General features: G+C 44.8%; 1 protein-coding gene across 1 annotated transcript in view; it reads right to left on the bottom strand.

Moving 5' to 3' along the window:
• Positions 1 to 13480, bottom strand: part of plcb1l (phospholipase C beta 1-like) — a 184979-nt gene that overhangs the window by 60579 nt on the left and 110920 nt on the right. Inside the window, exon 9 of the mRNA XM_088324426.1 lies at positions 13173 to 13336. Within this exon, the coding sequence (XP_088180552.1) occupies positions 13173 to 13336 (164 nt within the window). The remainder of the gene's footprint in view (positions 1 to 13172; positions 13337 to 13480) is intronic.

Genomic DNA, 13480 nt, shown 5'->3' with positions numbered 1-13480 from the left:
ACCTCAGCCCCACGCTAAGCAAGCACTTTTCGACCCTGACTCAATCCTGTCCCGATTCCCGCTTGATTCCCGGCGACGACCCCTTTTCTGATCTCGATTACGTTTCTGCTCCACCGTCCCGGCCATCGACCTGTTTTCGCTCTCGACACTGCCTTCGCTCGCCACAGCGTTCCAAGCGATCTGCTACCGGTGACCGACAATCATCGGATCAAGGGTGCAAGCCCTTTCCTCCTTCTAAATGAAGCTGAGTAAAAACGAACGCAAGTGCTGTCACGGTTGCCTTGGCGCCCAATTGGCCCCACCTATGTGGCGCCAGCTGTGGCTCGTTGACAGAATTGCTTTCCTTCTATATAAGCTCAGTGTTCTCAATCACCTTTTTTAGTCCTTCAACGAACCTCGGCCCCGCAAGACGTGGGTTTTGACTCAGTCCTGTTTCCTGTTGGTATTTCCTGTCCGGTATTGTTCCCGTTTATTTTGTCCCGTTTAATTTCGGTTTCCAGTTTCGTTCCCGTCTAGTTCGTCCTCTTTAATTTCGATATCATGTTTTGATATAAATCCTGTCTGTCCCGTTGTTCAATAATGGTTTACAGTTTTGTTCCCGTCTAGTTGGTCCTGTTATTTTTCGATATCCTGTTTTGATATCAATCCTGTCCGTCCCGTCCTGACCGGTATCGACCCCATCTATCCAATATCTGCTCAGGCAATTGGTATCGATCTCGTCGGCCTCTGGCTTCCTATCATTCCACGCCAGACTGCTGCCTAACGTGCATGACTTCCCATTTCCCGTAAAATAAAAGGCTTGTGTGAGAAACGTCACGCATTTGGGTCCTGATCGGGTTCCGGTTCATGACAGCAGCTTAAAATCCTGTGCGGCTTGTACGAAAACAAACTTGAGTTTGTTTTTTAAACTTGTGCACGCAGCTTTGGAACAGGTGTGCTCCTTAGTCCAGAATTTACAGTATATTACAAGACCTGAAGGCTTTTTTCTTGGTCCATTTGTCATAAACGTTTTTATGGCTCAATGTCATAATTTCCAATCACAAAACCCCCAAAATTTAATTAAGCCCAGCGAACACTTAAACCCATTAAGAATTTGACAAGAGGTCATCGGCTGCAGAAAGCCGTCAAGCGTAAGGAAACCGTTCATTTTAGGCGGAAACAATCGGAAAAAAGAACTGCCACTTATGAAACAAATTTGCTTTTAGCAATAGTCAACTAGGATAATAGATCACGGCCAAAACAGTGCAGTTCACTTTAGGCAAGCCACAATGGCATTCTTCAGTGACCCAAACTGATAAAGATGTGCTCTGCCAGCCACTGTTCTCCGCAAAAGTGGACTGGGGATAATGGATTGTAGCCATGACCGCAAGTTTTTGTGCCAAATTCCATTCCACCGATCTCTCTTTACACTTTGTTCTCAAGCCTTTACGAGGAGTCTGGTATGAACGTTTATTAGTGATTTTAATGATCCATTATCAAGTTACATAAAGACTTTCTCTTGGCGACAATAAAAAAGACCCCCGAAGGGTGTCTTGTTCCTTTTAAAATATGTTAGCATCCAAGCAACTTGAAGTGCTGCTAAGAAACGGTTATAAGCAAATTGTCAGGACCCACTCGCGTATCGTTTCTCACAGTTTTATTGGGAAGAAAGGAAAGGATTGCACACACGATCCGGTGATCGCTGGTCGCGGGGAGCAGGTCGCTCTGAACGCGGAAGTCCAGCTTGGCGGTGTCAGGAACGGAAAAAACGGGTCAGTATCCGGGATAGAAGAGCAAAAACGTGATCGGAAACAAGTCGAAAGCCAGGAGAGGAGAGTAGACGTGGTCCAGATCAAAAATGGACCGTTATTCGGGGCGGGAGAACAGACGTGGTCGAGATCAAAACAGCTCGTAATTCGGGACGGGAGAGCAGACTTGGTCTAGATCAAAACAGATCGTAACTGGGGACAAACAGGAGCAAAAAACAGGACAGGAGAAAAAGGTCTTGCCGTGTAAAAACAGATTCGCAGACGGACCGACAAAAAGGGACTCACAGGACCGAGTTTAAATCCTGACAGGGAGCCAATCCGTCAACAAGCTGCAGCTGGCGCCTCACGGGCGGGGCCAATCCGGCACCATGGCAACCGTGACACAAATGAAAGGTATGTGTATATATGATCCTCACTCGGGCCACCAGTGGATGAGAGACAAAACATTAGGAACATGAGACTAATGTGATGCGGCGGTGATATAATTGCCTTTCTATGAAATAGAGATTTGATTTAAAAAAAGAAGAAATGGCAGATCCTCTACTGACACGCAAAGTCCTTGAAGTGGATAAAAGTCGGGCATGCCGAAGTGTGCGAGGAGCAGATGGCGGCTTTTTCCTTCCGGCGGGCTAAATACTCGGCACTGGGGAAAATCTGTCATCGCCGGGACGAGCGAGAGCGAGCTTCCAAGGAGCGGGGGGGTAAACACACCAGCCATTACAGTCTGATAGCATATTGCTTGAATGATCGAGGGAATTATGGGAGCTACTTTGTTAAGCAAACCTGACTGATTAGCTACAGAAAGAAGACTTTTGGCACTCAAAACTAGGTGAAATTGTCTAACTGCCATGACACAATGCATGAAGTAGCAACAATATCTCATCTCATCTCATTATCTGCACCGCTTATCCTCAGTAGGGTCGCGGGGGTGTTGGAGCCCATCCCAGCAATCATCGGGCAGTGGGCAGGGGACACCCTAAACTGGTTGCCAGCCAATCGCAGGGCACACAGGGACAGACAACTCGCTCGCTCATTCACACCTAGGGACAATTTGGACCAATCTACCTGAAATGCATGTCTTTGGAATGTGGGAGGAAACCGGAGTGCCCGGAGGAAACCCATGCAAGCACGGGGAGAACATACAAACTCCGCACAGGAAGTCCAGTAGCTGGATTTGAACCCACACAGGAGGTTCCCAAGACCTTAGAACTGTGCCTGCACACGCGCTAACCACTGCACCGCCGTGCTGCCCTAGCAACAATATAATGTTTTTAATTCATCCATCCATTATCTGCACCGCTTATCCTCAGTAGGGTCACGGGGGTGCTGGAGCCCATCCCAGCTATCTTCGGGCAGTGGGCAGGGGACACCCTGAACTGGTTGCTAGCCAGTTGCACACAAAGACAGAGAACTCACTCGCTCATTCACACACCAATTCGGTTAGGCCAATCAACCTGACATGCATGTTTTTGGAATGTGGGAGGAAACCGGAGTGCCCGGAGGAAACCCACGCAAGCACGGGGAGAACATGCAAACTCCACACAGGAGGTTTGATCTCATGACCTCAGAACTGTGCCGCACACGCGCTAACCACTGCGCCGCCGTGCTGCCGTACGTATTTAATTTATGATTGAACTAAATTCCGGAACAACTTGGACTTTAAGAGGCTAACCTGCCTTCAGACTTTTCAAGGTTAAACACAGAGACCCCTCGCTAGTTCACACGTCAGTTATTGCTGGTTCGTTGCTTCGTAGAGTTAAATTAAAATTATTGTCAATGATAACAATGAATTCTGTTCTACTATCACAAGGCACAGGTTGTATTTGTGTGAGTTGGGTGGGCAGAATCAAAAATCAATGTGTCCTATCTGTTGTTTAGGAACGCAATTCAAAATTATTTTGGGTACATATTGTGTCACGGACCAGGAACGAAGACGGGACCCAATAGCGTTTGTTTACTTTATTTAGAAGGAGGAAAGGGCTTGCACCCACGATCCGGTGATCGTCAATCCCGGGTAGCAGATCGGTTGGAACGCGGAAGTGCTACTTCCGCGGCGAGCGAAGGCAGTGTCGAGAGCGGGTAAAAAACAGGTCGATGGCCGGGACAGAGGAGCAAAAACTTAGACGGGTTCAGAAAAGAGGTCTGCACCGGGAATAAGACGGGAAACAGAGCAGGATTGAGTCAGGAGTCAAAAAGGGCTTGCCTAGCGTGTAGCTGAGGTTTGCAGACGAACTGACAAATGTTGACAGAAAGGCGGGGGTTTAGAAAGAGGTCAGCAGAGCAGCCAATCAGGGTCCGTGGCTGTTGGTGCCAACAGAGCAGACTCAGGCGCCCGCATCAGTAATCATGACTTATTGCTTTTAAAATGGGCGGATTCCAAAACAGTTATAGTAGGTTAGCATATATGATAAGGCTTATATGTGAGTATATACAGTAATACTGTTATAATTGTTTTGTTTCGTAAATATATTTTGGTAAAACGGTTCAGGGCATGTGATGGGACAGGACATGATAAGACCCGGCTTTTTCCCATCATCCCTTTTTTTTTGTTTTCTCAATTGTATAAAGTCAATGACTTGCAGGAGGTAGATGCTTTAAGGTATTTTATGTGGCAGCAGGTGGCATGTGAAGAAGAGAGTGGGTGAAGGGTGCAAGGCAATAGGTGTGCTGAAGGGATTGTTCACATGTAGAGATCCGCTAATGGATGCAAAGCAATGATAGTGTGAAAGTGTGGTGGCTCAGTGGCGTGGGGGTTGGAGAGTAAATGAGCGTAAGGGGTTAAATTTCTTCTAAATGAAATGTTTGAGTAGTATGTATGGAGTGACATGACCGGGTAGGTTAAGTAATGAGGAAGTAAGGAAAAAACTGGTGTGGTGAGAGAGCTCGCTGAGAGGGTTGATGAAAACCTTCTGAGATGGTTTGGACATATGGAAAGAATGGATGAAGACCATATGACTAAAAGAGAGGTTGGAAAGAGAATGAGAGGAAGGCCCAAATATGGTAAAAGGAATGGGGTAATACGTGCTTTGGATGTGAGGTCAGTTAATTTAATGGACGTGAGAGTGTGAGCTAGGTATTGATGTGAATGTCGAAGGATAGTTAACAATGACTGATGTTGGCGGATATGATGCGGAGGGGGTAAACCAATGTATGCTTTCTTGCTTCTTCTGATTAAAGATTGCATGGCACAGCAACTCACCCCTTGTGCTTAATGTTCGGTGTCAGGTTGGGAAGAGCGAAGGGGAATGAATGTTTGGTGAATGTGTGTTCTTGACTCTAACCACCTCCCACTAGGGGAATATGGCTTCCGTTTATAGATATAGATAGACTTTAAAGTTTTTTATTTTGAGTACATTGCAACCTTTGAAGGATTTTATACAATTGACTATAAAGGATTTTATACGATTGAATACAAGTTACATTTATTGAGTTTAATGCAAGATATTCACTGACTGGGCTTTAGTTCAATGACAGGTCACGCTGTTCCAAATGCAAAATATTTTGACTAGGGAATTTTGATAACAGGACTCTGACGGAGGACGGCAGGAGGTTTTTTGAGAACAAAGCCCTGATGACGTAGAAACGCTCGGCGTTGTTTTGAGAAGCCCCACGTAGGGCTTCCTTGGCACGCCCATGGAAGGAGCCGACACACCATCTTGCGGGGAAACACGGGCCAAGAAAAAAAAGAGCAAAAGGAGTTCAGAAGAAGGCTTACCAGAGACTCCAACGACACTAATTCGGCCGTTTTCGACGGAGTACACTTAGTTAAATTGTTAATGAAATTAAATCTGCCCCCGTGTGGAAATGTCGGCTTTCCTGTTCATCTTTTCAGATAACTAATTCGAACAATTTGTTAAACGGTATATTTTGAGATGAATTCCCAACACCTTGTACTTGGAGTAAAAGAGGGGAAATAATGTCAACGAATCCATCAATGGTTTTCATGTACAGTGGAACCTCGGTTTTCGAACACCTCTCAGTTCAAACAAATAGGAGTCCGACCAAAAATTTCGAGAAATTCTTGCTTCGCTGTTCGGTCAAAAAATCGGAGTTCGAACGCCGGTAATGCGTGAGTGCGTACGCTAGGGTGCGATGCTGAGCGGCGTACGGGTGTAGATTGCTCTTTTCGTGGCCAACTGTTATCGCGTGCGGACGTGCTTCCTTTTGCTTTCGCTTTTAATATAGGTGTACCAAGTGTTTTAGCCCCTAATTATGCCTCCGAAGAAAGTCAGTGCAAGCAGCAAAGTTGCTACAGATGAAAAAAGAAAAGTAGTGCGTACAACTATTGCATTTGAGAAAGAAATAATAGCAAAATATGAAGGAAGTGTGCAAGTGTCTGGTCTTGCTAGGGAATACCCCACCGTCCACCTGCGCCTTCTGCTGACCACCACAAAAGTAAGAAATCCTATTCATAATTATTTTCTTTATCCTTTTTTTTTATTTTTTACCCGTTCATGTTAGCGGAATCTTTCGTACGGAAGATTACGCTAACGCGGACGTATGATTAGCCTGGGTTAGCTTCATGTTTACGTTATACATTCAAGGTCAACATTCAGGGTGTTGGAACGGAGCCCAACATTCAGGGTGTTGGAACGGAGCCCCCTATCCAATGAACCGTTCACCACTTGTTGTGGAGACCCGGGTGCTAAATGACTTGTAAACGACCTGATTTTTCTATTTTTACACGTTCATGTTAGCGGAATCTTTCGTACGGAAGATTACGATAACGCGGACGTACGATTAGCCTGGGTTAGCTTTATGTTTACGTTAAACATTCAAGGTAAACATTCAGGGTGTTGGAACGGATTAAAACGATTTACATTATTTTCAATGGGAAAAATGATTTCGGTGTTCGAACAAATCGCTTTTCGGACAGGGTTCTGGAACGGATTATGGTCGAGAACCGAGGTTCCACTGTATTAAGTTAGAAAAGAACGATTTCTGTAGCTTTTTACGAAGGCTTGACCTTGAAGGTGGCAGCGTGCAGTCGCTTTTGTGCAGGCTGGCACCTGGGATGGCTTGAGAGCACTTCATGATTCATCGCCGCTCGCCCATCTAGCCGCTCATTCATGAATAATTTGCTCCATCGTCACTTCTGATGTTCAATTTTTAAACATCAGAAAAGCAAGTCTGGCTCGCCTGCGCTTCATCTCATGCCAGCTTTAGCCTGAGCTGGCGTTAACCGCCAGGGGTACGTGTCTGGTGGTCCTACTCTTGTAAACTTCTTACATTCCTGTAAGCCCACCCCCCTACCCCAAGAAATAACATTCAAGGACAGGACTCAGTGTTTATCTTAAGGCAGAGACACATGTTGGAAAAGTGGAGTTGCTTCCTTATTTGCCACCCTAATGGCTTTTACTCACTCGGCAAGAATATCTCTTCTCACCGCTGCTTAAAATGCTATTGTCATTGACAAGTGGACTACATAGATCCCTAAGTTTTCGTGGTTAATGGAGACCAGGACCACCCGTGAAAAGTGAAAATCTGCAAGGTTCATAAAAGCCCCAAAAGCATACCTGTCAACCTGTAGGTTTTTCCCGTACAAAGTACGTTTATTACGCATTTTCAGACGTGTGCGACGTACAAGAAAATCTGTACGGAAAAACGCAAATTTGTTAATTATGGGTACCATCCGGTATACACCGACTATGACGAAACAGCAAATCAATCAAGTCAAACGAGTTCGCCGCGGTAGCCTCTATCTCGGTATCGTTTTTTTTCGTTGCAAACGAAGCGAGCGGTTTGATGCTACTGTGCGCAAGCGTCTGCCGCCTGGGGATTTCTCATCATGCATCATTCCGTGGTAATTGTGTAGTGAAAGGAAGTCCGTCTCTTTTTATAGAACTGCTCAACTCGTTAAAGAGAGTCGGCTCTCAAACGGCTCACTTGCTTTGATGCATTATATTACGAATCATTATTGTTGTATAAAGAAGTTCAGAAAAAAAGGAAGTATAAAAGGAGGTTTGTGGTTATCCCTTCAATCAGTATATTACCAACAATAATTTAATGCAGAAAATGAATCCATAATTTGAATAAGAAAATGTATTATTCTACTTAATTCTATTTGCATCTATTTTTTCCTTCTACAGTGAACGTCCAAGCTACTTATTTTTTCTTCTTTTTTATAATAAACCTCATTCATGTCGAGCAACTCAATATCTCACAACAAAATGTTAATTAACAATATATATGATATAACGAAACACATGTACAATATAACATGTTAAACTACATAAACAGGTTTGAAAAAAAATATGGTGTAAGATTATTTTGTATTTTGTAAGGGAAAATATGACATTTTGTAAGGGCATGGTGCCCTGGAGGATGACAGGTATGCAAAAGTTTTAAACTTACCCCGAGATTATTTCATTACCGACTGAGGGTGTATGACTTTAAGATAAAAACAATTATAGATCTACAAATAATAAATAATAACACAGAACACATAACAGCAGTTGAAAAAATGGTTTCTAATGTCATTATACAAATTTAAAACAAACCTGGTGTCATGATTACTGATGTAATGCACCTGTGTCCGCTCACTTATCGCCAACTGCCTCCAACTCTGATTGGCTCCCTGTCCCCATTTAAACCCAATCCTTTCTGTCACCTGTTGTCAGTCCGTCTGCGAATCTCAGTTTACTCTAGGCAAGCCTTTCGACCTTGACTCATTCCTGTTTTGGCTCCTGTATGTTTCCCGGCTTCGACCCGTTTTTTGATATTGACCAATGAAGTTATATTCTATTTTATGTGTTGTTTCATTCCACTTATACTCAAAAAAACTTTGTATCACCTCAGCCTTGAGTGGAACCTTCCAAACACCTGTGCTTTGAAATGTTTTCTTTGGTTTACTTATCACTTCCCTGGGGGGTTAGAATGTGTGTGTCATGGCCCATTCTGTCCGGAGGGCGACGACCTCTCACCCTTCTCCCAAGCTTCAAAGGACGATGGGGAAATTCACATGAACACGGCGCGGACCAATCAGCCAGAGGCTTGGCCATGGGGCTGGACATTTGATCGCCATGTGTAAAAAAAGTGGGCACCCAGGAAACCCCCGCTCACTCGCTCTTTTTTCCACACACACGATTGTAATTGGCAAGAAAAGAAAGATCTGTTCAACTCTTTGAATCGGCTGAATAATTTGATATGTGGACTACATTCGTCGGTATGGTTAATTCAACTTCTCCGACTTCTGAACATGCTTCTACTGTAAGGAATTAGGAGTCTCTTCTCCTCTCCTGGCTCTCGACTCGTTGCTGATATCGACCACGTTTTTTGTTCTCCTGTCCCGGCTACTGGCCTGTTTTTTCCGCTCCTGACACCGCCATCGCTCACCACGGAAGTGCCACTTCCGTGTTCAGAGCGACCTGCTGCCCGCGACCAGCAATCACCGGATCGTGTGTGCAAGCCTTTCCCTTCTTCCCAATAAAACTGAGAGAAACGTATGCAAGTGGGACCTGTCTCTGTTCTGTTCCTGACACCTGGAGAGCTTCTCCTTTCAGTGTAATAAAGCAATTAAGAGAGCGGCTAGCTGCGTGCTAGTATCGGGTGTCCGACATGATAATTAAAATAAAACCATCCATCATGTAATGGTTTCCCACGAGTTGTGGTTCCAAGTCATCCATTTCATGGCTAATGTATCTGGCATTAGCAAGATACAGGGTCTGCAGCGGATATTTCGGAGTGTTGTTAGCCTAGCGGCTAGCCATTAGCAGTAGCCCTGACTGGCAGCCTTCTCCCAACACAGCCAAGGTGCTGTCTGGAACTCGATAATAATCCACGTTGCTCTCGACAATGATCAGCATTTCTTTGTGTTCTTCTGACTTTCCTTAGAGTCCGATATCATTGATAAATATCTTTTTAATGTAACAAGTTGCTAAAAGCTAGCGGTCGCCATGCTAACTAGTTTGTTATGAAAGTATCAACTAGTTTGATTGACAGCATACACCAGCCAGCCACAGCCGCGCACACAGACAGTCACACCCACCCAACACAGAGCACCCTCCTCAATCCGGCTGAACACCAGGGTTGGGTAGGGTTACTTTAACTTGATTACTTTCAATTACTTTTGGATTACTCCAATACCAAATATACTAATAAAAGCCAAAAGAAACTAAATATGAATAAAATGACTACATTTTGTGCAGGCTTGGGGAGTAACGCAATACATGGAACAGCAAAAATGTTGTTGGCAAGCTCATCTCATCAGCTGCACCGCTTATCCTCAGTAGGGTCACGAGGGTGCTGGAGCCCATCCTAGCAATCATCGGGCAGTGGGCAGGGGACACCCTGAACTGGTTGTCAGCCAATCGCAGGGCACACGGGGACAGACAACTCGCTCGCTCATTCACACCTAGGGACAATTTGGACCGGCCAATCCACCTGAAATGCATGTCTTTGGAATGTGGGGGGAAACCGGGGAGAACATACAAACTCCGCACAGTAAGTCTGGTAGCTGGATTTGAACCCACACAGGAGGTTCCCAAGACCTTAGAACTGTGCCGCACGCGCGCTAACCACTGCGCCGCTGTGCTGCACCATGTTGGCAAGCTGTTTGGATTTATTTTCATTTTGTTTCTGTCGCATTTTATGTTAGTTTTGCCGGAGATCAAAGAGATCAAAGCCAGGAGGGAAAGCTTACCACGTGTTGTGAGTCATCATTTTTTTCATATTTAGGTTCTTTTGTCTTTTATTAGCATATTTGGTATTGGAGTAATCCAAAAGTAATTGAAAGTAATCAAGTTAAAGTAACCCTGCCCTACCCTGCTGAACACAATGCACAATACATTGATATCAACTAAAACATAGACAAAAGGAGTGAACTAGCAATAACCAAAGCGGGAAGTAGAGAGTACTTTACCGATCAGGCATGGACAAACTACAGCAGTATTAATATTAGAATATTAGAAAAATAATGTTAAAAAAGAACTACGAATAGTTTTGGAGCAAATAATGCCATCCAAATTTATCTTTTTACTTTTGTTTCATATTTTTTAAGTTGACATTTATCCCTTCATTAAAAATGATTGGACGGAAGATAATGAGAAATGGACAGTAAACTGACTAATTGGAAAGGTGACAGAATGATCATGACGGCAATGAGCCACTGCGTGTTTTAAACCAGTGCTAATTATTTGATAACACAAAAATATGGTGGCTGAATTTAACAAGCTCATGAATAAACCCGAGTTCACGAAAGAAGCCACTGTCTCACACCCCTCCATGAAAAATCTATACTTTATAAAGAAATAAAATAATTAAATGTATAGTGGACAAGTAAGCTTTAAGCCACTTGCTCTTCGGGTCTCCCTAGGCGAGGGTTACTTATTCCTTTCCCTTCTGTCATTGTTTGCATTCTATGTCACGGTTGCCATGGCACCCAATTGGCCCCGCCCATGTGGCGCCAGCTGCGGCTCATTGACAGATTGGCTTTCCGTCTGTTTAAGCTCAGTGCTCTCATTTTTCCTTTGCCAGTACGTCAACGAACCTCTGCCCCGTTAAATAAAAGGCTTGTTTGAGAACCTCATGCATTTGGGTCCTGATCCTGTTCTGGTTCTTGACATTCAATCCTCATTTAAATACATAAACCATTAAATTCTTGGATGCTATTAGTTGAAGCACCCCCTTTTTTCAACTTTTGGAGGTTATTCTTGGCAGAAATGTGAAAAATTCTAAAAGGTTGTGTCACGGTTGCCATGGCGCCCAATTGGTCCCCGCCCATTGTCACGCGTTGACAGATAGCTGCCGGACTACTTGAACGCTGTCTTGTGAGTCGCTTGGTGTCAGAGCGTCTGCAAAATTCCTGTTAAACTCTGTTGTGATATGCCAAGCCTGTGAAACCCCGTTTTGCCTGTGTTTTTTTGCTCTTGTTTTGTCAAGCCCTGTGAATCTTCGTTTTTGCCTGTGTTTTGCCCCCGTTTTGTTCTCGCCATGAGCTGTTTGATTTTGACGACTATCTCGCGGCAATCAATCAACTTCCGCGACCAACGATCCACGGATGGAGTGTGCGCTCATTCCTCTTCTCCCCAATAAAATGTGAGTAACGTTACGCGATTGGGTTCTGCTTCCTGTTTCCTCTTCTGGTACGTGACAGGTTTAGATATCTTTTCATACCACTGTGGCAATAGGAGGGGTAATCTGATGGAGTGCAGCCGTAAATGTAACCTTGAAAACTACGGTCACACATTCACCAGTAAATTACAGGGTTTTGCCATTTAAGATATGAGCTTTGTCCACTACCGATTGATTTGTTGATGATGAAATGCATCCTGATACAGTGAACCCTTCTGGAACCAACATAAATCCCTACTGAGGTGGGGATTGCAAGGTGAAATAGTCCTTTGAAACATATGGTTATTAGCTAATGCGTTCCAATCCCTTGGTACCCCAGATAAAACGTTAAAATTGTCAACACGTATTCTTAATAATTCTCACGATCGTAGATTAGGTACGGCAAAATTCCTTTGCCAGGGTATTTCTGTCAGAAACCAGAACAGTATCAGGACCCAAATGCGTGACGTTTATCACACAAGCCTTTATTTTACGGGAAATGGGGAGTCATGCACATTAGGCGGCCGGTCTGGCGTGGAAAGGCGGGAAGCCAGAGACCAACGAGATCGATAACGAATCAGGATAACAAAACTAAACGGGAGAAACTAGACGGGAACAAAAACTGGAGAAACTAACAAACAGTACAACAAAACTGTAACCAGAAATTAAACAGGACAAAAATAAACGGGAACAATACCGGACTTGAAATACCAACAGCAACACACACAGGCGGGGCAGCACGGCGGCGCAGTGGTTAGCGCGTGTGCGGCACAGTTCTAAGGTCTTGGGAACCTCCTGTGTGGGTTCAAATCCAGCTACCGGACTTCCTGTGCGGAGTTTCTATGTTCTCCCCGTGCTTGCGTGGGTTTCCTCCGGGCGCTCCGGTTTCCTCCCACATTCCAAAGACATGCATTTCAGGTGGATTGGCCGGTCCAAATTGTCCATAGGTGTGAATGAGCGGGCGAGTTGTCTGTCCCTGTGTGCCCTGCGATTGGCTGGCAACCGGTTCAGGGTGTCCCCTGCCCACTGCCCGATGATTGCTGGGATGGGCTCCAGCACCCCCGCGACCCTACTGAGGATAAGCGGTGCAGCTAATGAGATGAGATGAGAGAACACACACAAGCGGGACCAATTGGGCACCATGGCAACTGTGACACACACGGGCAGGGCCAACTGGGCGCCATGGCAACCATGACAACTTCAATAACAATGGGGCAGAAAAACATTGCATCCCAAACCGTTACATCAAAATAATGTAATCCAGAGATGCCTTAACCTGGGGGTCTACTATACTTTTGATTGTCCACTGACTGAAAAATTTTCCAGATACAAAGCAGGTTACCTATACATCACGTAAAGTAGAACAAGACTGACCGTTTTGCACCAGTTCGACATTGGGCTCGTATTTGTCCAGCAGTTGTTGGACTTGCTCGGGCTTGAGCGGCGGGTAGAGGATCTCGTTGAGTCGAGGGTCCCGCTGCTTGCTGTTGATGAACTCGGTCATCTGCTCCATGCTGAGATACGGGCTCTTAGCACCCCTGAGCAACAAAACGGGAAAGGAAAAATAGAGGAAGTCATAAACGGGTATGCGAGTTTTATGATAGGCATCTGAGGCCACTGGTAGTTTTATAATTGCTGGTATTTGGGAGTGTTACACTCACTTAGGGATTGTTTTGTTTTAT

This window comes from Urocampus carinirostris, chromosome 20 (assembly GCF_059441175.1).
Source record: "Urocampus carinirostris isolate Australia breed hairy pipefish chromosome 20, RoL_Ucar_1.0, whole genome shotgun sequence".
Lineage (NCBI taxonomy): Eukaryota > Metazoa > Chordata > Actinopteri > Syngnathiformes > Syngnathidae > Urocampus > Urocampus carinirostris.
This window is presented reverse-complemented; position numbering and strand designations above follow the sequence as displayed.